At 40.3% G+C, this 26,509-nt stretch overlaps 1 protein-coding gene across 15 annotated transcripts in view; it reads right to left on the reverse strand.

Moving 5' to 3' along the window:
* The window catches only part of APBB2 (amyloid beta precursor protein binding family B member 2), a 177,137-nt gene that overhangs the window by 89,135 nt on the left and 61,493 nt on the right, over nt 1-26,509 (reverse strand). For 10 of the 15 annotated variants that reach the window (XM_065837829.2, XM_065837831.2, XM_071807414.1 and 7 more), the window contains 2 exons: nt 16,628-16,737; nt 1,227-2,027 (listed from right to left, as the gene is read on the reverse strand). In XM_065837829.2, the coding sequence (XP_065693901.1) occupies nt 1,227-2,027; nt 16,628-16,673 (847 nt within the window). In that variant the 5' untranslated portion in view covers nt 16,674-16,737. Of the gene's footprint in view, nt 1-1,226; nt 2,028-6,142; nt 6,211-16,627; nt 16,738-26,509 lie in introns of all 15 variants that reach the window. The other 5 variants (XM_071807413.1, XM_065837836.2, XM_065837833.2 and 2 more) reach the window with 1 other exon arrangement.

The following is a 26,509-nucleotide window of genomic DNA, read 5'->3' on the forward strand; positions in this document are numbered from 1 at the left end:
CTTCACTAAGAAGGGATAAATGTCCACTGAAAATGCTTTTCAGGTGACAGGAAGTTTAAGAGAAGTGCCTGCCTTCTACAGACATTCTGGTGAGCTCCATCCAAAAAACAAAAAAAAAGAAAACCACAAACAGAAAACAGCACTGGTGTCAGAGCCTCATCCCTCATCCTCTCCTTGGGCTTGGGCTCTGGAGTGTCCACTTGACTCCTGCTGTTTGCGCCACACAGATTCAAAAAACGTAGGTGAAAAATAAAAATGACTATTTTAATAATCATGCACGACTGACAAGTAACAGAGCTGCAGATTTGGACCATGGTGGCCTCCAAACAGTACAAAATCTCTGTGGTGTAATAATGAAATGAAAATACAAACAATATCTGATGAACTTCTTTAGCCCCATGTTATCATCGAGAATCAGATTCCTTCCCCTCATTTTGACAAAGTTGTACCCTTTTATATTGGCTTGGATATATAAAAAAGTGACAAAGTCCCTTAAGTAGAGTAAATGAGATCTCTAGAGTTTAAAAAAAAATACAGATGTGTTGTAAATCACAACAGAGCTAGCACACAAGTCATAATTACTGTTCAAATAATTAATGAGCTCAGGCTTCTAAAATATGCCATGACATGCCATGGTTTCAGCTTCTCAGTTACTGATGGAACCACCGCACAGAGAAAATAAGCTACAGAAATTAAATGACCCAAGCTTTGGGAGGACTTTTTTTAAAATAAGAGAATATCATCAAATGACTTGAGGGCAGCAGGGGGGACACCTACTAGGATTTAAATTAGAAAAGTAAAAACCTTTGCTGAACCTAAAAATCACTGCTCAGACAAAGTTTGTTTCTTGTATGTAGGTAGCTATCAGTAGTTTAGTATCTGCAGACAATCACCTACTTCTCACAACACGTACCCATTGATTAGTGAATAGCAATTATTTATAAAGTAGCAAAAGGTGGAGTTAGCATATTCTCAGGACCCTGTCTATAGCATTCTCTGGTGCCCTTCCTAAAGCAGCACTAAAGCTGCGAGGATCAAGCAGACAGGTTCCAAGTGTTTCCAAGCAGACAAGGAGCTGCCTGCAAACCCAACACTTGTGTTTCAATGCAATCCACTTCCTGTCCCAAAGCATCACTAAGTTGCCTCTCTCATTCCAACCACCACCTGAGAGAGGTTGTGCAACATATTTCTAAAACTGTAGCCACAAGCAGTTTTTACTTGCCTACCTGTTTCATCAGGCGAGCTCGGCGAGGCACTGTCCTGGGACAGCGTAGTCCAGCTGGAGTCCTCATCGCTTGGGGCCAGGTTTTGAATCCTATGGAGGGCACAATCTGTTTTCGCCCCAGTTTTTGGGTGGTCCTTCTTAGTCTCAGGGCTTGACGACACTGTGGCAACTTGGCCATCCTCTGGGCTTGACATCTTGTTTTGTTTCCGGGGCAAGACTTCCCCATTGACAATAACGGTAGAAGCCTGGCTGTTGCTTTGAGCAGATTTATCTTCCACGGCAACAAAACTCTGCTCTAGCTCTCTCGCAGATGTCTCTAGATCTGTGTAGTAATTCAGGAAGCTCTTGGTCCTCCTTGGTTGCAAGGGCAATATTTCACAGCCAGAGGAATCCTGCGGGATCGGCTCTTTGCCTTCAAACTTCTCAGAAGTTACATTCATGCCCGCAGTGGTACTAAGGTTTCTGTTGGGATCCTGCTGTCCCTGCTCAGCAGCTTTCCTGAGCTGGTTTTCTCCATTCTTCACCAGCTTTATATTGGCAGAGCTGTTCCCCAGGAGAGGCTGCGCTGCAGGATCGGAAAGACCCATGGCTGTCTGAATGTTAGTCAGCGCATATTTTTTCCTGCATTTTGGAGGAGTGCTGTTCTTGGTCTCCGTGTGCCTGATTTCCGCATTCAGAAGTTCGTTATGTGAAGAGCGCAGGTTCAGGGTGTTGGGTGGGGTGGCAGGGCTGTTGCGGTTCACAACGTCTGTCGTGCTGCCGCTTGCCATAAACACTGCCAATGCGTCCACACCGGAATCGACTAGAAAAGCAAAAGAAACAGTTGTGAAACACAATCATCATCTACACTACTTTGCTAGGGCTTCTGGTAAAGGGATGTGGCACTTTACATTATTGTTTTATAGTAGGAAAATTACCACAACCTAAGTGGGTAAGAGAACAGACAAAAGCTTAGGAAAAACAGAAGCAGAAAAATATAGAGAGATCATCAGGACCACGAAGCTGAGAAAAAGCAGAAAGCTTGACCCTACACAAGGCAATTTTAAGGCAGTTTTTCATGTCTGATCCTGCTGCAGACAGGCTTGGGGACAGGGGAGGTGCCCTTTGCAAATGCCTGGGAGACTAGAAGTCATCCCTACCATCATTTCATTTTAGTATTTCACCTCTACTTCCAACAAAGAGAAGGGAAAGAGCTCCTTGAGCGCTCATCACTAGGAAACAGAGAAATTTGAGAAATGTCTAGGCAGACTGCAAGCAGATACTGCTCCTTTTTCATCTAGAGCAGAACTCAGGCACTGTTAATTTTAAGCCAGACTGGCCACTCAGCTGTTGCCTAACACAACACTTGTACCTTCTCTTTGTTTGTTTAGTTTTGTGTGTGTATGTTTTTGTTTTGTTTCGTGTTTGTTTGGTTTGTGTTTTGTTTGTTTGTTTTTTGGAAGGGGGAAGAAGAGGGTCAGAAGGCAGGGAATACCAAAGGTAGAGTATATCACAATACTCTATTTGATTTCTATGGGGAGGAAAACAAAAACCCAGATCTTGACAAAATATCCTACTGACATCAACTTTAAGAGCTGCTCCAGGGATGAAGACAGCTCACTGTCTCTACAGCTCACAAAGCTCAAACTAAAGGATAAAACACACATCCTAAGGCAGAGTACAGATAATATTCCACAGTTAACTAAAACCATTGTTTTGTCTACTTGTAGACAGCTTTCTGATTTTTATTAGCCAAGGGCACAGCTCACATTTTGAAAAATTTTAAGTTTGTTGAGGGAACAGATTTTTAGACCATGGAAAAAACATTAAAACTATATTTTTAAAAAAGCTATCATTTGTTCCTGTACTGCCTATTTATGGCTCCCACTAATCTGCCTAACTACTCCATGAACACCTCAATTTACATACTGTAGTAGTCACTGTTGTTTGACACCTGGCAACCAAATTAGAGGCCATTTAATAAATCACTCCCATCTGTCATAGCACGAAACACCCTTTCTGTTGTTTGCAATTCTCAGATATCACTGACTGCTTATATTGCACATGAAAACGTGTCTGGAGCTCACCCAGGAATGAAAAGCTATAATTTGAGCTAGCTGATGACAGATCATTGCAGCTGAGCTGTGCTGCATCCTTGTATATTTGATATATGACATAACTGACTGCTGTACAGATTTACAAGAGATTAAATATATGGGTTTTAAAAGAACATATACATAAACACAGAGTGCACAAAAGCACTTCACAACATTACCTAAATGTGCACACAGTTCTAGTGTTCGCTCTTTTTGATGTGCTGCCAAAGCTGCGCACTTCCAACCATCTCTCTGCTTCATTTAAAACCAAGTAGACCAAATGTTCCCTGCACCACCTGCCTAGAACAATTTCTAAAACTTGTTCAAAACAGAATTTCAAATAAATTTTACAAATTTTCATGTCTGCCATTTCCTCAAGCCCCAGTCAGTCAGTGCAGACCAACTGCAAATTCTTCAGAAGACAGATCAACCCACACTCACTGTCCAAAAGCCAACAGCTTAGGTAACAGTTTACAAGCCTCCCATAGACAATTTCAACTTTAGCCACAAAAGACTTCTAAAACACAACCATCACATAATTTAAAGTAACTTTGTAAATGTACTTCTCATATAAATACATCAATTAATGTTTCTTTCTGCATCTTGCCTAAAACAAATCAAGTCTAATGTAAACAAGGCCACATCTCATCCTATATAGAGTTACCAAAGCACATGTTTCAATCTAAGAACACAAAATGGACTGTGCTTATGGACTGGCTGCTTCACATATTTTTGAATCAGTTAAGAGTGTGACAGTCTGGAAGTTGCATTAAAAAAATATATTAATAAGGGAAGGATAATTTTGACCCACTGCCTGAGCTTTAAAACTTACAGAATTGCACCACATCTACAGACTTCACTAGACTATATTTTATTTTATGGTTTAGCAAATCAAAACAAGCGTATTTTTTCCATCAACAAATACAACTGCTGCAATCTGGAACAAGACTGAAATGTATACTTGTTCTTTGTTACAAGTGAGCTGCTTCATGCAATGTTCGCCACTATTTTTACTACTGAACAAATTTCTTAAAAAATAATCTTCCTAGATAAAGCTTAAGTATTTGCCTACCAGATTATCTTTAGCCAGCCTCCTGCCCTTAGCATTTATCAAAAACACTCTAAGAATAAGCACAAAGAAACACTGAAACAAAATGTTATGTTTTACTAATCTGCTTGATAAAACTCCCCTCATGGCTTTATGAAGAACATTGGCACATTGATCAACAACTGAGCCAAAGCCTCCCAAAGTCTTCGCAACCCAAGCAGTGTTTGCAAGCTGGGTGCTAAACTGGTTGGTGTACAATCTTAAGCAGAAAAATGTCAAAATGAACCTTTCACTAGACACCACCTCCTCTCCTGACCCCCTTTCAAACGATCTGCTGACCAAGCCATCACGATCAAATGATCAATGCCGCCAGGTGAGCGCAGAGCAGAGCAGACTGTCCTCTCCAGGGACTGGCCCTTGCTCCCTGGCCGTCACCCTGCACACCCTGCCAGGCTCCCTCCACGCTCGGAAACAGCTATAAAGGCAGGGAAAAGGGAAGCAACAAAAGAGGTAAAAAAAGAGAACAAGAAATACAGATAGGAACGGGCAGATCTTGTGTCTCAAGGGCAGAACTTGCTCCCACACCAGGACTAACTAAAGTGCTGGAAAATGTCTGAATGCAAGGAAATGCTTAAATGCACTGAAAAACACCCTAGATTGCGCAGTAGAACAGCACAAGGAAGAAAAGTGATAGCCTGGCCCTCCTTTATACAGGACATGGTGATGCTTAAAACACTTCAGTTTTCCCAGAGGAAACACATCCCAACTTCCTAATTTAGAATCTTCAAGGAAATGCAACTTCTTCCTGCACCTGCAATTTCAAGACCAAAATTGCAACAGCCAACTTCCCGTCTCTTTTCTCTTGTCTCTCCCATCAACCTTGCTTCCCTTGCCACACACTGCAGCAGCTCCTCTTGCCAGCAAACCTGCACCCCTGTGCCTGGGGTCCGGCACCCAAGCACCCTGCTGCAGGCAGACCCCGGCCCCCCTGCTAGGGCTACCGGCAAGGACCAGCACAGGGCACCCTTGCTTAAACTCCTCTGTCTTTTGCTGAAAAGCAAAGACAAGCAGACCAGGAATCACCAAGTTGATACGTGTGTCTCAGCCAAAGCAGGTGAACAGTGCTAAGTTATAAGGGAGTAAAAACAGGGTATTATAATAAAAAAAATATTGGGCTCTGGTGGAAAACTAAGAAAAATTAGGACATTGTTACTGGGAATAACATACTATTAAATTGTTGCTGCTTAAAGACAGCACTTTGCTATGTAGATCTGCCCTGCCATAGCAATTCATTAATGGTTTTAGCTTATTTACTTTTAAAAACAAACCAGTCTCAACTGCATACTCCTAATGTTTAGACACATACCTACAGATAAAGATTAATGTACCTTCACCACTATAATGTTTAACAAAGTAGCCTCCATTTTCTAAGCATCGTAATATTACAAATAACACTTTTACTTGAATGGCTTTTATTGATGTTTTTCAGTCTTGTCATAAACCTTACAGCCCTAGAGAGATAATGCCATTGCACACAGAAAACAGTGCATGACCGATTTATCTTTACCTCTAATAAGACCTTTTTTGCATTGTATTGTCTATAGAAATAGCTTTTAAAAAGCTGAATACAGAGTTTATTTTAAAAGGCACTGTTAAAAAGAAAAGCAAGTGCTTGTTCTTTTTCATGTGTAAGTGCAAAATGAAAACAAAATATGGGCCTGGGAAGAAGAAGAAGGAAGAGAAGAGGAAAGTTTCATATATTTGCATAGTAGAATCTTTTAAAGGGCATCTGACCTGGAAGTACTTCTGACATGGCTCACGGGCGTCAGCAATGCATCAGGAAATAGATTATAATTTGAAATCTGAAAAGAGGGATCATTGAAGAATTAAAACCAAAGAAAAATACAAAACAAAACCACCACATTTCAGAAGCTCCTGGAGAGAAAGCATCCTAAACAAACCCCAGAACGTGACAGTAAGGATCTTTTGAGCTTTCAATCATATTTGACAGTTATTAAAGTACAGAAGCAGCTAGTCTAAGGCAGCAAGTAATTAAAAATAACCACAGCATTTTTCTTTACAGATGCTTTACTAGAAGAACAAGTTCAACAATATTCTTCAGTTTCAATCAACATATTGTAGCAAAAACTTCATGACACTAGATAAACTGAGGTTTTCCTCAATTACAGCTTAGTCGGGAAACTACAACAGCATTGATAAAAAATAAACACAGGGTATTTCTATGCACTTACAACTATTTCTGCCATTGTGTCTAGGAAATATAGGAAAGAAATAATACAAACCTTTTCATAAAGCAGATTTCCTTTCTGCAAGGATTTCTGTTGAGTACAAAACATTTAACAACAAACTCATGTCATGGGGCTACAGCCTCAGGTCCTGTGAGCTTTGGCTCTAGCTAAGGACTAAGCAGCTGGAGATAATGTCCCCATTACACAAGGATTGCAACTCAACACCAGCTAACTCCCTCCACTGCAAATGGTGAATCCCAGTGTTAAAACATTAATTCTTAAGTATGTTAACACACTGTTTTTTCACACCTGCATTCATTCTTCAACCTAGACAAGCTAACTGGTAACAGTTAAACAGATGATAGCCAAAAGCATCTTCATAAAGTCTAGATTTACATTAATGTAGCTGAAAGCAAAAACAAGACCAGAAGGTTTCTTGGCATCAAGTGTCACAGTGCTCCTTCTTGCCTACATATCCACACTTACAGAAGGAAAAAGGAAGGAAAACACTTGAATGAAGTGCTGCGGTAGATCAGAGCAACAGACGATGCTCCTACAGCCAGGGGCTTTCTTCCCGCCACTCCCTCCAGCAACAACATCTTCATTGGACTGAGCTTAGAAGCTGGAGAGAAAAAACTCAGCAAAGCCAGGAAAGCAAATTCTGGTGGTGGGTAGAGCAGTTTTGAGAAGGCAAGATCAGGAAAGAAGCAAAGCTAGAAGCAGCTTGCACATGCACACTCAAACCCATCTGCAGACTCCTCTGCACAAACCTCAGAGCTGCTGAGGATGGGAAGAACCTTTTCAAGATCACCTAGTCCAACCCCTGTGCCCAGAGAGAGCACAACTGCTGCTCACTCTACTCCTCCCTGGCTCTGTCCTCACATCAGAACAAAATCACCACATTGACCTGCTTGCTAAATGCAGTTTCTTTCATTTCCAGCTATTTCTGCTTCACCTAGTCCTACTGAAATCACCATCTGGTAACCAGCTTTCTGTCCTGGCCCCTCTGTCCCCAGGTGACACCCTGTCAGCCCCTGCTGCCACGACAGTGCCATTTTTCCTTTTAGAGCTAATCGTGCTGCAAACTGACTGCAACAGCCTCTCGGCAGTGCCATCTCTGCTCTAGCAATGCCCTTCAGACCCTGCAATGAGTTCTGGCACTCAAGTGGAGTATGTCCTCCCATTTCCCCATTTTTTCCTCCTCCTTCCCACACAGTCAAATTCCTCATCCAGCAAAAACTCGGAGACAACACGCCTTCCAGAATCAGACTCTAACAGCTACAAAGGAAAAACAATAAAAATAACAATGACAAAAAGAAACAGGCTTCATCATTGTTCCTTTACTTTTAATTTTATCAAGATATATACATTTAAATGATCAGTCTACATTTGACTATCTGACTGAAACTCTATGTTGCAGATGACCTGGGTCACCTTATGCTGCCAGAGTATTCTTAAATCAAATGATCACTTGGAGAAATAAAGAGCAATTCTTTCATTTATGTAAGGCATAACCATGACATGCAATCACAACTAATCCTGTATTTAGTAAGGGACAACACAAGACAGCAACTAAGCCTTTTCCAAATTCAATTCAATCTGCCTTTAATTAGATTTCCCCCCCATGTAGAATGGAACAATCTGGCAGGCAAAACCAGCGTTGTCAGGGCAAGAAGATGGAGTGTGTTTTAGCTATTGGCTACTTGCAAGCACAGATAATAAGACCTTCTGTCATCTGATCTATACATTCACAGCAACATTTGCTGAAGTAAATCTCAGTCATTTTTTCTAATCCTTTTGTGTAAATTAAACTCCAGAGCCTTAACTTTTTTTTAACCAACATATAAATTACTCAAACTCTACAATAAAGGTCACACCTCAGACTTATTTGTTAATTACAAAAAACTCTACTTTAAATGCACAAGCTATTACAGAGCACAAGCATAAACTTCATGCTCTCTTACACAGACACTCAAACTCAGAAATCGTAACTTAAATTTCTGCAACTGAGATGACTAATAAATCAGGAAGGATGTGGTCTTCTATATCCCGCAACTTCAATTTCAAATGCCATCTAAAAATAACCCTTACCAGGTCTGAAGGTAAACAATGTGTAATCAAACGTGATCAGAATTACCAAAACCAAAGCACAGTGCCATATGAAAAAGAAAGCCAGGATAAGCTGTCTTGGGGGGGAAAAGAGGGCAACCAAAATGCTTTGGAGGACAAGCAGCCTACTCACATGTTTAAGGGAGTAGCATTAGGTTGGTGCAAAAGGAACTGTGCTCATTGCATTGTTGAAATTTGCTGTTTGATACTGGAACACATTCTTAAATAAATGTGGTTATCTTATACATCATTTCAATGCACCTCTTGCCTTTTTTTTTTTTTGCTACTGGCTTATCGCTTGCTGTTTACTTTATATTTATTTTACACTATGGAAATGTCGTTAGACAAAAACAAAATGATCGAGTGATTTTCTTATTTGAGTTCAAAACAGGTCATAAAGCAGTGGAGACAACTCCCAACATCAACAACACATTTGGCCCAGGAAGTGCAAACAAACGTACAGTACAGTGATGGTTCAAGAAGTTTCACAAAGGAGACCAGAGCCTTGAAGATGAGGAGCGTAGCTGCAGCCAGCAGAAGATGACAACAACCGAGAGCAACCAAAGCTGAGCCTCTGACATCTACAGGAGAAGTTGCCGAAGAACTCTAATTCAACCGTTCTACGCTTGAAGCAAACTGGAAAGGTGAAAAAGCTCCATCAGTGGTGCCTCAGAAGCTGACCAAAAATAAAAAAAAAAACTGGCTGTTTTGAAGTGCCATCTCCTCTTATTCTACAGAACAACAACAAACCATTTCTTGATCAGATTTGACATGCAACGAAAAGTGGATTTTATATGACAATCGGTGATGACCAGCTCAGTGGCTGGACGGAGACGAACCTTCAAAGATCTTCCCAAAGCCAAACATGCACCAAAAAAAGGACACAGTCACTGTTTGATGGTCTGCTGCTGGTCTGATGCACTACAGCTTTCTGAATCCCAGTGAAACCGTGACATCCGAGGAGTGTGCTCAACAAATCAGTGAGATGCACCGAAAACTGCAACACCTGCAGCTGGCATTGGTCAAAAGAAAGGGCCCAATTCTCCTCCACGACAACACCCAATCACATGTCGTGCAACCAACGCTTCAAAAGTTGAACAAACTGGGCTACGAAGTTTTGCCTCATCTGTCATATTCAACTGACCTCTCATCAACCAACTATCGAGCATCTTGAGAACTTTTGGCAGGGAAAATGCTTCCAGAACCAGCAGGATGCATAATATGCTTCCCAAGAGTTCACCAAATCCTGAAGCACAAATTTTTAAACTACAGGAATAAACAAACTTCTTTCTTGTTGGCAAAAATGTGTTGATTTTAATGGTTCCTACATTGATTAATAAAGATGTGTTTGAGCCTAGTTACAATGATCTAAAATTCATGATCCAAAACTGCAATTACTTTTGCACCCACCTAATACAAAGGAATCAATGGCCATGGATTTGGCATATAAAATGACTTGGATTGATTAGACCAGGGATTTTTCAGCCCCACATAAATTTAACTTAGACCATTTGATGGCTGCTAAATCAGGAAGCAGAACCATGCAAAAGAAGATCAGTTTCTGGACGGGGTTAAAGAAACCCGCAGGGTCCAGCACCAGCTTGCAAGCTGTTGGTAATGGCAGTAGCCCAATGGTAAGCTCTTTGATCAGGAGACACAGGCAGCAAAAGCAGGCAAGAGATTAAGCACAGGTCACAGCTTTATTAACAGAAGGAACAGAAATGTTAACAGAGCCCCTCTCAGATGCAGGGATGAGTTCCATTCCAGCACAGCATCTTGTCTGTGGCCCTGCTATTTGCAGCTTGCAAACGCTCGACTGCTCCTGCAAAGCCCAGAAACAACACTGCAGACTCCTGAGCACAACTCGCTTCCCCAAGGAAAACTAACTGCATGCACATAAACGCAGACATTTCAGCTTCTTTTTTTAAACTAACATACTTTGAGAATTAAAACTCTGATGGCCTGGCATCATGATTTCACCTGCTACAACTCCTTCTGCCATCTGAATTACATATAGTAAATTTCTAGCTAGTTACACATTAAGCTCTTAGCAAGGTTATCCAGAAATCTTTTTACCCTCAAATTACCCAGACTGGTAGCAAAGTTTTGAGGCACTTATTGTCACTACCTCACAGCATTTAAAAGAGCACGGTACACCAAAATTGTTGTCTTGTTGCTATAAGGTTGTACTTAGTGTCAAATTGGGCTCTAGATATGGAAATCTGAAAATTAAATAAATATGAAATAACCTTTCAGGAGATTCTCTACAACTCTATATGAAAAGAAATAAAGACCAAAAATACGCATCTATCAAAAGTGTCAATATAAAGAATGAAAAAATTCTAAATGCATTAATTCATAAGTGTTTGCAAATAATTTCAAATTGTTAATGGTAAGTTGAGACCCATGAGCAAAAATTAAAAAGTCCAATTCTTAGTCACAGAACAGAGCATTAGACTGATTGCCAGGTTTTGCAAAATGAGACAATCAGGGCTCTCAAGGATAGGCAATTAAGATTTTGCACATCTCAGCAAGGCTGAAAGTTGCCTGCAAAGTTACGTGTTGTCTTCAACCAAACCTGAACGGGATAAATCAGAAATACTTCAAAACAAACACACACTTTATTATAAACTAAGTGTAGCAGTACTGCTTGAGCTGACGGAATGCTGAGAGATGACTAAAATGGCCATACCCTACAGTAACTCCCCTAATGTATTTATGGTACTAGAATAGAGGATTAACTTCCATCTTGGCCTGCTGTAGCAACTAAAACTCCTTGAGAATGCTGTTGTACCACACTGAGAAACTTCTACCCATAGTGCTTATTTATAAAACAAACCCACATGTTCATAAATAAAATCAAAGTATCCTATTTGTTTTATGGTCCCCATAAACTAAACAAAACAATCCATAATAGTGGAAGGAGAACATAACAAAAAGGCAACTGCACTTACTGGCATTTATATTACACTGAAGTATGGGCTCAGCTTCAACAAGCAGCAAACTTGGCTGTAGAAGACACTGAACAAGTGGAAAAGAAGCAGCTGGTATTGCTGGTCTGAACTTCAAAGGGAACCTTTGAGTTCTTGACATGCTAGCCCAAACCCTTCACTCTTTTTCTTATCTACAAACTCATAGATCTTTACAAGGCACTTTAACACCAAAGTGTCCCCTGTCCTGTGAAAGGGGACAAACACGTGATACAAATCTGGTACCATGGTGGCTCTCCATGAACATGCACAAGCCCAAGCGGAGTCACCAGGAAATCTTCAGCTTTAGAGAACTCTACCTCTGGTTTCACCATGAAGAAGACATGGACCTGCCAGGGTTCTGGGACAAAGGTACTATTTGACTATGCTAAGAAATAAAACCAGAAGTGGTGATACACATTCAGAGTAATATACAGTTCTTAAAGAAAGCTTTTTATCTGCAGGCTCTGAGTCAGCTCCTGTTTTGGGGTTTCACCAGGATCACCTCAGAGTCCTCAATGCAGTTGTGCAAGTCTCCACACAGATTCCTAGGAAAGATAGAAACCTAAACAAGAGAGGTGTTAACAGAGAGAGCAACATATGTGTCATTGGATTCTTTTGTAAATTTTACTCCATTAATAGTCTTTGTTCCTGTCTTCTCCTCAGCTAAGCAATAATTACATGGAGCTTTTCGGCAGCTTCATAGAAAACCATCCCCACTAAGCGTGACCTGAGCAGTGCTAAAGTTTGAGTCTTGCTTAGACCAAGACATCTTTCTCTAGAAGAAAAGGTCAGGAGATACAGGGTAAGATTTTGCAGATGTAGAACTTTACTGGGACATTTCTACCAAGAGTTGCACAGTGTACACACTCCTCCTTGGGGGTCAGGGTGCCTCTTCAGCTGAGTTTTCTGTTACTCTGCAAGCGGCTTCAAGTCAAGCCCAGAGTCACTCCATGGTACATTCTCACACCAATTCATCTTTGGCTAACAATAGCAATGTAATTACTGGCACTGGCTGCAAGATTGAAGTTTGGGATTTTTTCAGGGATTTGTTGTACTTATGTCACCATTCTTAGATTTGGTTCCTTATTCCACTGCAATAAAGTGAAGACCTTCCAGCAGTTTCACTAAGCAACAGCCTCCTTGCAAGAGCAGCAGAGGGGGACTGCCTCAGTGCAAAGGAGGTCACAGCCAGGCACTCCTTGGGAAGCTGGAGAGACACAGGCCGAGCAGGAATTCGACTGTGCCTGGAGGGAAATCAAACCCCAAGTTGATAAAATCAACCCTGCTCTCTCCGCCCTCAAGTATATTGAATTATTTACGAGAGCAGCTCTAGCATGGGAGATGATCAGGATGAACTGAGACTCAAACCTCTCGCTTCCGTAGTCCAGAAGAGTGTCTTTCCCATGAGGGATATTTCCTTCCATCCTCATCCTTGATTTATGAACATTTTATTAAAATGATATTTTCCCAAAAAGGTTTGCTTGGGGGCAGGGGGTGGAAATCACTCACCCTTGACCAGAAATTTCTGAAATAGAACTCCAATCAGCTCTAATAATTATGTAGGCAGAATTATAGAAATAAATCATTTCATATGAACCCTAGTCTGAGTTGTTTTTAAATAAGAGATGCTTAAGAGTTTAATAAGAATTAAAAGTCCAACCCCCTACCTGCCACAGATCAGGAGGATGACCACAAGGTGGGAGATGTGACAACATCTTCTGTGGGCAGCAAGGGCTGGGCATGGAGCTCCAGGCACAAGTGGGTCAAAAAGTGCCAAAAAATACTGCCCAAATTCCTGCATTTCCTCATTTCCAGTGCCTTCTGAAAATCAGGGCTTTTGTTTGTTTGTTTTTAAAGTGTCAACTTTATTTTTACTATTTTTTTAAACCCTTTCTGAGCATTTAATGCCAGCAGAATGGTACTGGAATCAACTTAATTTTCTCCAGAACACTTTGCTTAGATTTCAGTATCATGCAAAACACTACAACTGAAACAAATTATTATGCTGGGGACAGGATACGCATAGACAACCTGTTAGTTTTTTTCAGACATACAAAACCCTTTTAACTCTGTACATGGAACAAAAATTTTTAGCCACAAAATGAAAGAAAATTTGAGGCTCTCTAACAACACAAACAGGACCGTGTCTCAAGGAAAGCTGCTGCAGCCAATGCAGAAAAGTGGGTTATATGAGCAAATATTAGAAAAACATAAACAAAGCTCAGGAGAAATTAATGAAAAAAGTCTGTTTACAAAACCTAGCTTCTCAGTAGCTGGAGACTGTACATCCTTTGTCTGTGTTTTTCAGAAGGAAAGTACACAAAAACTGAAAACTAACAAAACAGCACATGAGGGAGTGTTAAGCCAGGACAAGCAGTGCTAGACAGAGCCAAGGCTGCACCCAAGACTGCTTTGCTTAATGTCAGTAATCAAGAGAGACCACTGCTCTTTAATTACACTTTTTAAGAGTCTAAACTAGCACACTTCTGTTAAATTCACAGCTTTCAAATTTATATTTTAAACACCTTGCTGTTTCTTATATTTCCACACCTGTATTTCAAATATATTTCCTAACACTGGGCTTCAAATAAGCTGTTTTCTATTTAAATTGTTTTGTTATCCTCCTAAGACTACACAGTACTATATTCATTAAATTTATTAAATTATTCAACAAAACAGTCAAATAATAAATGGATGAAATGTTATCTCACCACCAAAGAAGTGATCCAACTGCCATACTCCACACAGACCTAATTCTTCCCCTCACAGGCTTTCTTTATGTATACACACATGTATATATACACACACATATATATGTACAGACAGCAGATAAAAGTCAGGGACTAAGGCTTAAGGCTGCACCAAGTCCTTAATGGTACAATATTAAGATTGCAACAACAGTGAATGTGAAATACAATAGCTGAGATGGTGCAATTACTTATTATTTATGCAAAAAAACCAAAAGCAAGTGATGTATTTCACCAGCACTTTCACTGAGGTCTAATCTGCCATCAGAGATTTCATTGTGATTCACATTTCCCAAAGACCAGGCAATTTCAATGCCATTATTGTTGGATGCCCAAAGTACTCACGATGTCAGGCACCAGGAAGTTGCACAATTCATATACTAACAAAACCGAAAACTAAAGCAAGTTTCCTGGCTTAGAAATCCTGCCAGGTTAAGGAAAGGGGAAACTTGGCTGAACAAAAGCATAAACAATTATGAAGTAGATATTCTGATATCACTGTCCTCAGAGGGAGCTCTGGCATCAACTGATTCTAACGTGAGATTCTGCCCTGGCAGATGATGGGAACCCCAGTATTTCCCCAAGCAAACAATTCCAGTTCTTCATTGCCTGCAATTGCTCAACTATACAACAGGAAAAACATCCTAGGCTTTTCTGGTAAGAATTTAATGCCCATTACTTGTCCTCTTTAAGTAGGAATAAGAAACACTTGATTACCTACATCTACACTAGATCATTTTAAATCTCTGAGCTTCAAGCCTATGTATGAGGCATGGATATCATGCCCTGTAGTACACTGAGAGGCCAGGTTTAAAGGCTGCTTAGTGTCCACATTTAATGTCAAGTGATTCAGACACAACAGTCCAATTCTGTACTCCAGCACTTGACCACCAGAGACCTGTTAAAACTGTAACAATCATTTATTTCCCCCATTCTAGTATAGACGATATTCCAAAAGTAATATTCAAGGTAAACTCTTTGGAAAAAAAAAAAAAGTGTATCTAAATCTAAAAAAGTAGCATCTAAATTGGCTCAAATGCACCATTTTAACACACATCTTCATGACACCTATGACTAGTCGGCAGCAGAGAGTAAAGACTCTTTACTACTTCCTAGGAATTAGCTCTGGGGTTAGGAAAAATCCCACAAAGTTCTGGATACAGGAACTCACTGTGCAGTTCCTCCTGTCTGATTGGCAAAGCCACCCTAGGAGTCCCTGGCCCGTCACAGCTGTGAGCTCTTGCTGCAGTTTACTGCTTGCATCAGCCAATGCAAGTACGTGTGGAGCTGGATGCCTCAAGAGATCAAGGCTTTTAGAGAAGTCTTTAAAGGAACAGAAAGAACAGTACAGAAGCAAGAGCTTCTTAAGCCACCTTTGATGATACAAAAAGTCACATGGGATCATGTTGTTCTGCTATAGCAGAAATAAGAGTCAATACCCAAGTTAACCTACCATAGCTTCTCCTCAGCAGCCCGAGTGACCAACAGAAAGTGCACAAGGACCAGTAGGAGTCTTCTGGAGTCAGGATGCTGCCCCACACAGCTCTCCAGGGAAGCTAATTTCACACACTGTGGAACCACCATGGTGTGGTGGCTGCCATCTACACTACCATGAGAGATGTCTGCTTACTCAATGGAACACGCATAGATTTTAGGAGCTGCTTTTGCACTTCCACAGAAGACAACTTTCAGTAAGAGATATGGTAATATATAGGAGACAATTCAGAGGAAAAAACAACGTGAATAGTGTTGAACTCAAGCAGATAAATAATCTAAACTGGAGATGTTAGCCACAGTTGTAAGCAATTAAAGCCATAGTATACAGTGACATTTTAGGATAAGCTCAAGTACTTTGTTAATTTGAAGGTACCTGGTACTAAAAACTTGAGATGGCATTGTAGAGGAATAGCAGTTAAGCTGTGAACCCTATAATAAATGAAGTTGGAGACCTTGAACACAAAACACGGCACACTGCAGTAGACTTGATGAAGTCACATTACAAGCTGCTTTTTAATGCTCTAGAAAACACCTTTGCAGTTTAAACAAAAATCAATAAACTTACAATTTGAGTATAAGCACAGGAGAGCTGGCATCGATTAGAATATGTCATCATCCTTTATAAATACTATTTCAAAATTTATAAACATAGCAGCCTTCAAAAGTAATAAAGTGACAAATAAATTAGAGCAATTGCATACATACATGAGCTGCTTGGCCGATAGTGAGCCCCCGGGTACCGCCTGCCCATAGTGCCAGTCAGCACATTACTGCGCGCTGTCAGCTGCTTCCAAAGTGCAGATCGAAATGCTTAACTGAGGGAGAAGAAAAAAAGAAAGTGAAGATTTAGTACATCAGCTATATCTTTTTCATTAAAATGCTAATGACCCCTACAAATTTCAGGATAACTACATCTATAAATTATTCATAGTCATGTTGTCAGAGGAGATGAACTGTTGTGCTATACATGCAGCACAAATTTATTATTAGTGGTTGGCCTCCATTAATAAGCGCTCATAAATTTTAAGGCACAAGGCAGTCTCAGGTCATACCGTAGCTTTTTTTTTTGGCACGCAATACAGGCAAAACAACAAACACAGTAGGAAAGACTTTGCTTTCTGCTTTAAATACACCTATTTAGCCCCTAGGTGAGATTTAATAACAACGTCTTAAATTTTGTGAAGCAATCATTAAGGAACAACTTCATGAACAGCCCACTATAGAAGCAAAACTTAGGCACGCTATATACCACTGATCACTTTGAATCTGCCCCTAAAAACCAAAGTGTCTTTACAGGAATACAGGCTATTTACTAGTGTATCAGTTTTCTTGAAATATCAAAAACCCAACCAAACAAACGCATACCACATCTTATGGTCAGTTTGGAATAACAAATCACAAATCCAAAATCCCAACTGAAATGCTACTGAACCTGTCAAATAACTAGCATAAAATCTTTTAGTCTAAAACCAAGTCCCACTATTCATTCTTTGGTATAACATTTTGTATTAAGATACAGCTTTCAACTGATTTTCAGCTTCACTTTTTTCTTAGTCTATTTGAATAGAATTCATATTCCCAGATGTTTTCCAATACACATTGCATGTCAACTACGCAATTTATAAAGATACATTTCCTTTTATTTCATTCTCTGCTTTGCTGGAAGGACCAAAAAAAGCAACAAATTCTGGGTAGCATTTTTTCTAATTCATCAGGAATTTTTACTATCTCAAGCTACTGCTACAAGCACAAGCTTGTTCTATCCAGGAAATTGAGAGAAATATCAGGATACAGATGAAACAGCACTGCACTGAAACTATGAGACTTCCACTCATCTTCAGATTTATCAGTTCCCCAATTGAACAGAACACCAGCTCACTCTTGAATTAAATAAGCCTTTTAGATATATTGGCATCCATGCAGTTCTCCAGTGAGCTGGTCTGGGAGCCAACAAAGCTGAAAACTCCACATAAAGATGTATTTTCAGCCAGACTGGGCGCCTGAACTGGATCACAGTGCTTGCAACAGTATTGGTAGCTAGCGAGGGCAAATGGAAAGGTTGGGGACCACGGCAGCTTGTGCTTCAATTGACTTCAAATGTAATCACATAACACTGCAACAGCCTCTGGCAATTTCTCCTGAAATGCAGACACCTACAAGGCTGCATATATGACAGTGAAAAACAAACAAACAAACAAGCAAGCCCCAAATAAACAACAGGTAACAATCTCCATTATTTCCCAAATCAGTGCAGACAAAGCCTGTCCTGTTCAACTCTCCTCAACTTGAGTGAATCAACGAGAAGGTACTCTCTTGCAACAAAAAAAAGGTAATTTTGGCTGTTAAGATGAAAAGTGAGTAGTAAACAATACCATTAACATCCAGTCAGAAAACTCCAGGGCAAAGTAACCTTTTGTAGGGCAATATGGGACAACTCCTTGCCATGGGCCAAAAAGACCTTTCCAAACTTCTGTGGTGGCCTACTAATCCAACACAATTATAATGCTGTACAAGGAAAAAACTTGCAGATGGCTGTTTCCCCTTTCCTGATGCACAGGAATAAAAATTCCTCAAACATATTTACTACTAGAAAAAATTACATCTCCCCTCACCCCAAATTCACTAACATCTTTACTCCCCTCGAATACCTATGCAGCAAGTTCATTATTCATAGCAGAACACAACAGAATAGTCCTTAGCTGTGCAAGGATTAAAAAAAAAATAATAACAAAAATACTGAGGGGAAACAAAAATTGTAACCGGATGACAGTATTTACAACTATTTTCTCTAGCTTGTGAAAGAACTTGATCAATAGGTGTGGAGCTGCAGGATTACTCATTTTTCACAAATGCATTCTCATTCTTTCTAGAAGGTGCACACTTTTCCTGCTCTGCACTGGTGGGGCCTCACCTGGAGCGCTGTATGTAGTTCTGGGTGCCAGAGGATATAAAGGAGTGGCTAAAGTCACCGGGTTTGTTCACCCTGGGGAAGAGGAGACTTAAGAGGAGATTTCATCACTGTCTACAGCTTTCTCACAAGAGGAGGGGGAGGGGCAGGCATTGAACTCTCCTCTTCAGTGACCTGCGACAGAACCCGAGGGAATGTCAGGAAGATGTGCCAAGGGAGGTTTAGGTTAGACATCGGGAAAAGGTTCTTCCCCCAGAGGGTGCTGAAGCACTGAACAGGCTCCCCAGGGAGGTGTCACAGCCCCAGGCCTGAGAGTGTTCAAGAAGAGACTGGACAATGCCTTAAGACACATGGTGTGAACTGTGGGGTTGCACAAGTTAGACTTAATGATCCTTGTGGGTCCTTTCCAACTCTGGACATTCTATGATTCTAAAGCAATAAAACTCACTAATTTATCTCACATGGCTACATTTGAGACATGCTATACCTTCCCTACATAGCAGCACAGCCTTCTGCACGTGCATAATAAAAAGCCTAGCAGATATAAATTAAAAATCCCAAACCCCACAATTATGCTCTCGAACAGCTGAATTAAACTAGGGTATGTTTTTCCTAAAGGAGTGTGTCCACCATAGGGAAAAAGAACGCTCTTAGGAGAGAGCAGGTGGAGACCCAAAGGTAGGACCATTTTCAATCTCACATTTTAAAGCCCCAGAAATCTCAGTGTAGAAGACAACCAGTAGCGACCTGCCTTTAAACACACCCACTCACCTAGGTGAATCTCGGAGAGAATCCTGAGCTTCTGCAAGCTCACAGAACTCCAACAGAAATGTGAGTGGCCTTGTTGGTATCCAAATGCCATGTTTCAAGTATCCGAAAATTAGCACTTGTTTTCCACATATGTCCATGAGAACAGTAAATGAAATAGAAGGAGGTATCAAATATTCGTTTCACAAGATTCAAGTACAATGAAGGTACAGGCTTGGGTTTTGTTTCGGTTTTAAATTGACTCAACTTCTGTGTCCACAACGGCAAACAAATCTGAGTTAAACCTGAATGTACTTAATATGACAGACCAGGTCATCTCAGTGTGGGTTTTTAACTTGCTCACTCACATTTATTTAGTAACAAATCAGCTTTGTAACTGCTTTCTGGGTATTTTGATTATTAGTCTACTACAAAATTGCTTTTAAAAATATTTTATAGTGATTTTTACATTCTTATATTGTTAAATGAAAAACTACATATACACAAATGTACATATAGCCTTACGGTTTCTCTTCAAGAAATATTTTGATTTGGCTCTGCCCGAAGATTTTTTTTGTCCTTCTTTTTTTTATTCATGTTCTTCCCTGAATTGTCTCAGCTGACCAGCCCCACACTCCAAGCAGGTAGAGAAAACCATGGAAACAAAACCTGAGGGCTGTCACTGGGTACCTGCCACCCAGGGGAGCACGTGAAAGCCCCATCCCCTTCACCTCACACCGAGTATTTTCTAGGAGCTGTAGTGACAGAGCAACCAGCTACTCATCATCTCACCTAACGAGGGCATAAATGCCGTGCAGAGATGCCTGCCATGATTTCCAGCTGAGGCTGTCATCTTCCTAAGCCATTTTCTTTACAGAGCTTCTTTTGCTGTAGCTCTTTCATATTTCTTATTTTTTATAACTGCTACGTAAGAGTTTCATTTTGCTTGCATTAATCTTTTGACACTACTGAAAAAAAAACCCCACCCAAATTCTGGTGCTTTTTTTTTAAAAAAAAAAAAGAGTCAAACCAAGAGTTACATCCACACAGCAGGCACACAGGATCAGGTTTGCTTGAACTAATTTTATTATCTTTTGTTTGAGGACAAACAACTCATAGTCCAACCTCTATACCTTTAACAGCCATTAAAGCCTTTTTGGGTTTATTTGTTCATGCATGCTACTGTTTATGAGGGTATTAAATGACCAGCTGATTCCTTGACCTTCCTTTGTTCTCTACAAGCAACATTTGCTACAAATACATGTGTGTTCAAACACAATTGTAAGTATGTTCACACTGGCTGCTATAATCTCACACAACAGATTGCCAGCAGACCTACCTACACATGCCCAAGAAAAAGGCTATGAAAAAAAAAAAAGAGATTACTGCAAATACCTACCTAAGTCATTCAAGTGTGACTACTTCATACAATGCTCACAAGGAACAGCTGCACACAGCAGGGAAAGACAAAAGGTTCTTCCATTTAGCATCTCAAGGGACACCTACTCAAGAACTGACATTTCCATACTCTCTGGGTGATATTCTGACAAACAACAGAATCCCACCTTTACAGTCTTGCTTTGAATACCAGGAAATAGCCCTGCTAGGGAAAGGGTAATAGGAATGACTTGTATTGTTTTGAAAACACACATAGGGGCATAGGTCCTACAAAAAAAGGCCCACTAAAGCAAAGGGTTCAGACACTGAAAGAGGGTGATCTAAACCAAACAAACAACAACAACAAAGCCACAAAACACCACCAAACAAACAAAAAAACCCAAACCCAACACCCACAGTCTGTAAGGCTAAGTATATTTGTATATACACATAGATTTTTGTATACTTAGGTACATATTTGCATATGTAATGCAAACATGCTCCCCACAGTAAACTGCTTCTCACTTTGCCTGCACTCAGAGCAGCCACTTGGAGCATCACATGTAGAACAACATTAGTGAAACACGATTTAAAGAAGTGAAGTGCACAGCCGGGCCACTGGGAATTTGTGCTGCCAATTTCTGGAGGCACATAGATGGGCAACACATTCATTTTCAGTGCTGGGAACAACTATCTGACCTCTCATATCAAACTGTCTTGTTGGAGAAAGCAAGATGTTGTCTACCAGCCAAATATCTTCTCTCATTATGGGTGTAATAACAACAACAACAAAAAAAAGTAAATTATTGATATCCATTATTTTTTATCTAATAACTACCACTTAAAAAAAAATAATCCCTGGAATGACAAAACTTTTTTTAAGTCTTCTGTTACCCAAGAGACCTACCACCTTTCCAGTTTTGTCTGGGAGCGCTCACATCCCGTAGGTTACGCTCTCCCATCACCTGGCTTTGCTCACTGAACAACTCGCTCCCTGTAATCCCTGGTGTGGGATAAAACCGTTCCAGGAGCCAGAACAACAACCACAACTCTATGGCCAAGGGGACGGATGTCCTGCCTGCACTCCAGCCTTGTTGCACTTGCCATGAGCTTACCGCATGTGGACCTGCCTGGGATGCAGCGTAATCCAGATGCCAGAAATGCTCAGAGACCTGAGAAGTCATGTCCTGTCCAAACAGCCTGGTGACTCCACCTTTTCTCCTTCCAAAAAATTCACACTACTCAAATTCTTATTTCTTGCAATCATTCTCACTTGCAATTCTCTGTCCTCTATACTTTTTGGCTGCCTCTGTGCTTCTAACTTCCTCCTATTTGGATGATTTCCCTCTTCTCCAATTTTTGAGAAGACTTTCATGAGGGCTTTTCTTATTCTTGGTACTTTTCTTATTCCAGGTACTATGTCACCTGCCCGTTTAGTTGAGGCTCCCATACACTATGTAGGGATGGATGTTATTACTTCCCACCCTGTTCTGGAGGATATTATCACTGTCAGTCACTTAAAAAAAAAATTCCCATGGTGTCCTTAATGCATGTATCAGGATTTGTCATAGAGGACCTAACACATCGAAATTGTATTTCCCTAAAATTTAGCATTTCAATATTTCTACAGCCAGATCTTGTAGAGCAAGCTGAATCCAAGTCGCTCTAATCCCTGCAAAGACAATAGATACTTTCTCAGTAAAACACACCTGCTTTTTATATTATATATTTTTATTCTACATTAAGTTATCACAATGCAGATTTTGTTCGACCAAACAGTGAAAGAGACCATCAGGATATTTTATTTGCAACTATGCAGTCCATATATTTTAACATGAAGAAAAACACTGTCTGTGATATTGACAGTTTGTTATGAATTAAGATAGCTGCACCAGAGTGAATTAAGTTATGTGAACTGACATCAGCTAACAATCTCAATTTTACTTGCTCTTTGGGGAGGGGAGATTTGTTAAGTTAGAAGTAAAGTTGCACACAATAAAGGAAAAAAAAACAGTTCAAAGTTGGGGCTGAGGAGCCCACTGGTGCCGTGCTCTGCGCCTCCGGGGCAGCGCTGGGTGCCAGAGGGTGGAGCTGCGCTGGCCTGCAAAGGCATCGCATGATCAAAGCAATCATCACCAGGTAAATGCAGACCTTCCTGTAAAGCCTAAAACAAGAAGGTGGTATTTGGGGTTGCAGGGATGCATTCTGAATCTCATTTACACCAAGATCAGCAAAAAGTATTTTTCAAAGCAGTCAGGTAACAGCAGTAATTCTGACCAAGAAGGTGCTGATTTCTTCTGAAGTTAGAGATGCCACTGTGCTTTTGTTTTCTGTGGGAACCTTTTCAAGCACAAGCTAGGCTTTCTGTTACAGCATTCCAACACTACTCTCCATTTTTCCCCCTCGTATCTTGTAGGAATAAACACAACATTGCTGCTGTACTTCCAAGAATGGATGCAAAACTTGGAAGCACAGACAAAACAGAATGAGAAACTCCAGAAAAATGTCATAATTTCTGTTTGCCAGCTCTTAACTGGCTAGTGGGATGAACCACAGCTTCACTCTCCAAACTGATGTATCTGATAAGCCAAAAATGCTCATCAGCTGTTCAGACAGAAAAACAAAACCAAAAATTACCACCTTCATCTCACTGGTATCTTCCATTAAATATTGAAATGTAATAGAGAGAGTCGCTTCATTTTATTACTCGAGACAAAAATTCCCAGTTTACCCCCCTTGCCTGTTTGTGTCTAAATGATCTAACCCGCACCCCCGATTTACCCTTCCATGGCAGCAGTGAGCACAGCAGAACCCACCGAGTGCCAGAAGACCAGGATTTCAAGCCAAGGCTCTTTCAAACTCCCATGGTTACCAGAAAACCCTCAAAAGACAAGCTGAGCACAAGATAAAGCTGAGCTCAGTTGGTTTCCAGGGTGTGAGGACAGAAGAAGAAAACTGTAAAGCAACACAAAAAAAACCAACCCTGTGCTGATATTTCTTCGAAAAGTTCCTTCTGGAACAGTTGTTCCACCACTAGCAGATACCTCCTGTGACCTCCCTTATTGCTGTCCCAAGCAGCCTCCACTCCTTCCATCTCAAAAGCAAAATATCAAAACAAAAATCACAACAATTCTTTTCATATCTTATTACTCATTCCTTCTGTCATCAGAGCTTCCTATTTTTACTTACTTCAAGTGCATTATAACCCCAGCCTGCAATGCAACAGTCACAGCATTAGCTGTTGCTGCTCCTTGAGGACCTAGTGGTAGCAAACGCAGTAACAAATGTAGTGTGGGTTGTATTTTGAAATTTCAAGGTACAGATTCTTCTAAAAAAGTTCACCTCAAGGGTGTCAAAATGTAGGAGTAGTTACATTTATACAGTCCTAAAATTACATTCAGCCCTTTGAAGGCTTAACCATGGTTTACTGTATCATTTTATATAGATCTACACACATTTTTTATATATGCATCTGTTTTATAGGTAAATATATAAAGCTTTATATATGCATATATATATATATATATATATTTTCATATTTTGTGTGTGTAACTCCCTCCTGACCACTGGACAACCAGTTAAAATACAATTTACAATTCACAGCAGAGGACTGACGCTGAAGCAAACTGTTACTTTACCAAAATCTTATTTTACCTGTGGCAATGGAAAGCTGTATGACACTAACACGGGCTTCCTCCATGTTTCGTTTTGATCTCAGGTGCAGTATACAAACTTCAGCAGCCCAGACAAGCCCTTGAAGTATCTTCAAGTGTTTTTCAGAGACCGTAAAACCAGAAGACTTAGGGAACTGACAGTTATCAAAGCTACTGTACACGAGTTTTGATGCACTGAGGAAAGTACAAAATGTTTATCTCTGAGGAGTTAACAAGAGGGAACACAGAGAAACGTCCAATTAAATGGTTCGGTGGAACCAAACTGGCAATTTTTCCTTTTGACACAATAACAGGAGAACAGAAAACAAATGAACCAAAAGAGTGGAAAATATTGGATGATAAAAACAAATTTCAATTAACATTAGCATTGATGATCTTGTCATAAAAGGTATTAGTGAAATCTGCTCCTGACACAAAATTTGGACACGGTGCTGCAAGGCAAAAGATGGAATCACCAAAAGGAAAACTGCATGCTGAGAAGGAGCAAACCAGAAATGTAATGAAGTAACACAGGGTACAAGGTCATTTATTCAGGGGATCACTAAGGAATTCTGCTGTCAGTGCTGGGCTGCGATGGAAGAAAGAGACCCAGCTCTGTCCACAGGGGAAGGCAAATACCTGCTCTGGTTCCAGCCCGGCAGTATCTGGTCCCTCACACACCAGGGATTACAGGAAAACACAGGAAACTGGAAGATAATCAAGGTACCAGATTTCTACCTCATACAAGGATATTAAGGGTTTGGCTTACAGCAAAGTGAAGGCTGAGAGAAGCAACAAAAACTTTGAAGTGTAACATCGGCACAGTAAATGTGTGCACGTAAAGCAGTCATTGGTAAATTTAGGCTGAATATTAGAACATACCCAACATAAGAGAAAGGTGGTCCAAGAATGGCCTTCCAAAAGGGTATAAAAATAAAAATCTTTAAAGTTATGAATTGTGTAATATGATGGGGTCAACCATCTGAATGGCAGATACTTTTCTCTCACGTGAATTTTTTTTTTTTTTTTTTTTTTGATTAGAAAAAGAGCATCAACAATTTTTCCAGGAATTCACCAAGAAGTTAAAGAAAATCTAAACAACCACCTCTGGACAGAAATCCAGCAGGGTTATAAAACTGCATAGTTAGTGAATAACAAGAATAACCAGAACACAAAGTGGCTTAAAAAAAAATACAACAAAACAACACAACAAACCAAACGTTGACACAAAGAAACACCTAAGATTTTAAGTATCAAGTTTCAAAGGATAAGATGGCTCTCATCTAATAGGATTTGGAAGAAACTTTGTGAATAGCTTTTTAACTCTGCCTTCTGTACAATTCCCTGGCCTTCTGACTTCTCTGAAGCAGTCAAAAGCAGAATGACTGAAAGCAGTTGAGTTATTTCTGAAGCACGATTCAGGATTTCAGTTTCTACTACTTTTTTCTTTTTTTCTTAAAAAGCCCTTTTTTTCTTTGTACAGTTACCAAGCATGTGTCAGTGTCTCAATTTGTCATAACTGGAGAACAGCTACACCTCTAGAACATCAGCAGTGCATGGTGAAGCACTGAACAGGCTCCCCAGGGAGGTGTCACAGCCCCAGGCCTGACAGTGTTCAAGAAGAGACTGGACAACGCCCTCAGACACATGGTGACAGGAGCTGGACTTGATGATCCTTGTGGGTCCCTTCCAACCCAGGACATTCTATGATTCTTTTGCTGCTGAACTGAAGGAAGGACTGGAGTCTTATTTGTAGGATGCAAGCAACTCATTTACATTTTCGACAAGAAAACAATTCAGCCCTCTGGGTTTTGTTTGGCTTTTTTACACCATAGGGATATGAAGGAGAAAAAAAAAAATTGAAAGTCATTAGGAACTCATATGGACAACAATGATGTATCC

This window comes from Patagioenas fasciata, chromosome 4, assembly GCF_037038585.1.
Source record: "Patagioenas fasciata isolate bPatFas1 chromosome 4, bPatFas1.hap1, whole genome shotgun sequence".
Lineage (NCBI taxonomy): Eukaryota > Metazoa > Chordata > Aves > Columbiformes > Columbidae > Patagioenas > Patagioenas fasciata.